The sequence below is a fragment of the Lactuca virosa genome, chromosome 4 (assembly GCF_052849685.1).
Source record: "Lactuca virosa cultivar CGN04683 chromosome 4, Lactuca_virosa_CGN04683_v6, whole genome shotgun sequence".
NCBI classification, from domain to species: Eukaryota; Viridiplantae; Streptophyta; class Magnoliopsida; order Asterales; family Asteraceae; genus Lactuca; species Lactuca virosa.
The window spans coordinates 447,420,258-447,423,872 of record NC_136429.1 but is presented as its reverse complement, the minus strand read 5'-3'; the positions used below and the strand labels follow the sequence as shown (position 1 = coordinate 447,423,872).

The following is a 3,615-nucleotide window of genomic DNA, read 5'->3' as shown; positions in this document are numbered from 1 at the left end:
AGATAAATATCTTTTCAGTTATGTTTTATTTTGTTCTTGAGTGCAACCCAAAAGGACACTGTTATTTATAGTAATATTATCGGGTTTGTTATGACTATATGCATTAATCTCCATCATTAACATCTTAATACAAATTACTCTATAAAACATAAAATTCTAAATTTTAGGATCGTTACAATGGTTACTACCGATATGTCAATATGGTGCTAGGGAAAAGACAGAGTAGTGGTGTATTTTTCGTTCGATGGTGGTAAGGGAGAAAGAAGGAGTGAGCACAAATGTAAGCCCTAGTTCATATAAACATTCCCTTAGTAAGCTTGAAATGAACGAACAAAACCCAAATCACTTACAAAATACTGTTTGTCATCTTCATGTTCTATAAAAGCGATGACCATTCGAGGTTTGAGAGGGGTTTAGTTGAACATATTAAACTCAACATCTATGAACAAAACCAAAATAAGTTACAAAGCAATGTTGTCATCTTGATGTTCTCTAAAAACGACGAAGATTCGAGGTTTGAGAAGGGCTTAGAGGAACACACGAAACTGAACATCGACGGTATCACGTGTGTTGAAGATAAGACTGCAGACATAAGTAAGTATCAGATTGGAGAATGATGGTTGTTACTCAAAATCGAAGACGGCTCAAAACATCTTGGTATTGAAGTCGCAGCTAAACCATCGAAGCCAGCAGCTCAATACTATATATTGTTTATAAGTTGATATACAAATTAATGTGTATAATAATAAAAGTATGTTTAGGATTTTCATATTCCGTCCAAAATTAAGATATATTATATACAACTCGAACTTTAATTTTCAAAATCAAATCCAATCACAATCCAACGATTTGATAATACAATCTACATCCATCGATTAAATACATGTTTTTTTGGTAATCAAGAGTTAATTCTCAATTGATTAAATTGGATTTTTCACAAGATTGATATATAAGTATATTAAAATTAAATTGAAAACCACACCCACATGATGCCAAATTGTTTCCACCCCCATTTTGGCCATTGACAGACATTGTATATGGTTAATTAAGAACACCGACTCCCACACTCCGTACCAATAACGACGTCGTTTGCTGATCAAGCTGCTTTGTGTACAAGTAATACACAACGTTGCTTACCCTATCCCTTTTCCGATTGAACTATACCCGAATCACCACGGCGGCCGGCGATCTGAATCTCCTGAAAGTTCCGATTTCACAATGTCATGGTGGGCTCGATCTATCGCTAACACCCTACAATTTAACGCCGATGACGATGAGGACTCCGAACAACACCGTATGAACAATAATAACAACAACAACAACACAGACAAAGATCTATCGACAGATCAACAAAGCGAAGACGACGATTCTCCTTTAACTCCAGGACGAGGAGTCAAGGAAGACTTATCAGAGATCACAAAAACCCTAACTCGTCAATTATGGGGCGTCGCCTCTTTTCTCGCTCCTCCTCCGCCTCCCGCTGAACACTCTAATGAACAATCAGATCCATCCGATCCTGAAGATGCTTCCCCGGAGGGGATTTCCGGAATACGCAGAGACTTCGCCGAGATCGGAGGGAGGTTTCGTAGTGGAATTTCTAAGCTGTCTACTAATATAGATGTATCGGAGATCACAAAAATGGCTACGAATTTTCTTCAACTCTCACCGGACGGTGACGATTACCAGCTGTCCAGGGATGCTAATGCAATTGGTGTTACGGATGAAGTTGTGGCTTTTGTTAGGGATATCACGATGCATCCGGAGACTTGGTTGGATTTTCCTCTACCTGAGGATGAAGACGACGATGAAGGTAAACTGTAAACATATACTTATAATTGAACCTTTGCCTGTTCATGATGATAGTTTAATCATACCTACTTTTCAATTGAATCTTCTTGTACCATGCTTACCCTTGCTAATCATTAATTCTTCATGATACTTGATCCCAATTTAGCTCAATGGGGCAACTTCTATTTGTTGCCATCATCTACAAGAACTCATACGAGCTAAATATGTTGATTTGGTACTTAAAAAGCTTGTGCTTTCTTATTTACCAGATTTTGAGCTGTCTGATGCACAACAAGAACACGCATTAACTGTAGAAAGCTTAGCACCAAGATTAGCTGCTCTTAGGATCGAACTCTGTCCAGGTTATATGAGTGAAAACTCTTTCTGGAAGATATATTTTGTACTTTTGCATCCAAGACTCGAATCTCAAGCTGCCGAACTTCTTTCAACACCCGAGGTAAAATTTTAATCTTTCAATCACGCTTTCATCCAATTTTCTATTCTTTCTTTCAAATTCCAACACTTTTGGGGAAACAACCATTCAAATTCGGTACAGATTGTGAAAGCCAGAGCCTCATTGACACGTGAAATGAAGGATCGATCTAAGTTACAAACAAATGAGGAAGAAGTGTCAGGAAATAAGTTCCCTTTCTCTGAGCAAAAACCAAAACCAGAAGATGTTTCTTTGCCATCTGGTCCACAACCGGAATCGGAATCGGAATTGGAATTGGAATCAGAATTGACGGAAAAACATCCGATTCCGATTCCGACCGAAGAGGTTCAAGTTATAGACAAGTCAGTAATCCAAGAGGAACCACGAAACGACACAAAACCCGAAGCTCACAATGTAGTTGAAGCTAATGATGAAGATGATTGGTTGAAGGAAGAAACATCGGAAAACGTGATTCCGATTCCGATTGAGAACGATGAGGATGTGTCGTTTAGTGATCTTGAGGAGGAAGATGGTCCGGAATCGTCGATGAAAGAGTCGCGGGATTGGGTTCAGCTCGGGGAGAGTTCTGGTAAGCAGGGGAATAAGGGTAACTTGGAGATGAAGGAATCTAATGATTGGCTTGATGTTGATGACATTGATGTTGCATGATTATGTTTTTATAGTATTTTTTTTTTGTTTTTTTTATTTTTTTTTATTTTGCAATTGATTGTTAATGAAGTACTTGTGTATAATATTTTCTTGTTTATGGTTCCTTGAAATGTGAATGTATATAAATCTGGAATGTGAATGTGGCAAACAATAAGATAATTGATGATTATGTTTTATCTTTTCATAACACTCCAAGTCCATAATATTTCAGACATGTTAGTTTTTACATTAGATGTACCTCTCCATCACCTGGAGTGGAATTTTGGTAGTCAACTTTAGTCCTTTCAATTTGGATTTTATACATTTGTAATCTAATTTAATTTACTAGAAATCTGCATAAAAGTTTATGTATTTTGGCTCTATTGATAATAAAGTCAATGTTGATTTATTTGTTTTTGCATTTTAACCATTGGAACATGCTATTACTTGCAATTTAACAATAGGAACTGGTTATTTTCAAATAAGTGTTTGTATAGACTTTTTAAAAACAGCTTCTAGTCGTGTAGAACCAGATATAAGTCATTTTTGATAAGTTACTAACCCCTAACTTATCAAAACTCCTGATAACTTATAGCTATCCAACATCTCTAGGAAACATTTTTTTGGTCATTTTGTCAAACACTAAAAATGGCTTATCAACTTATAGTATTTTAACACCGAATAAGCTAATCAAAACACTTTTTTAAAAATTTTGTTTTGGCATCGCTATAAATTAATAAGCTATA

The 3,615-nt window shown here is 36.3% G+C and overlaps 1 protein-coding gene across 1 annotated transcript; it reads left to right on the top strand.

Annotated features, from left to right (window-relative positions):
* The first annotated feature begins 1,076 nt into the window (after positions 1-1,076).
* On the top strand, positions 1,077-3,023 carry LOC145109098 (uncharacterized). Its single transcript, XM_079046214.1, has 3 exons — positions 1,077-1,810; positions 2,058-2,245; positions 2,345-3,023. Exons 1-3 carry the CDS (start codon positions 1,219-1,221, stop codon positions 2,888-2,890), a joined length of 1,326 nt encoding a protein of 441 aa, XP_078902340.1. The 5' UTR covers positions 1,077-1,218; the 3' UTR covers positions 2,891-3,023.
* Positions 3,024-3,615: the final 592 nt, after the last annotated feature.

What these genes read in the sequence shown, in the direction of transcription:
- LOC145109098 (XM_079046214.1), top strand. Translation starts at nt 1,219, where the DNA reads ATGTCATGGTGGGCTCGATCTATCGCTAACACCCTACAATTTAACGCC. An exon ending in GGATGAAGACGACGATGAAG is followed by an intron (nt 1,811 to 2,057) that starts GTAAACTGTAAA and finishes CTTATTTACCAG; the next exon opens with ATTTTGAGCTGTCTGATGCA. An exon ending in AACTTCTTTCAACACCCGAG is followed by an intron (nt 2,246 to 2,344) that starts GTAAAATTTTAA and finishes AATTCGGTACAG; the next exon opens with ATTGTGAAAGCCAGAGCCTC.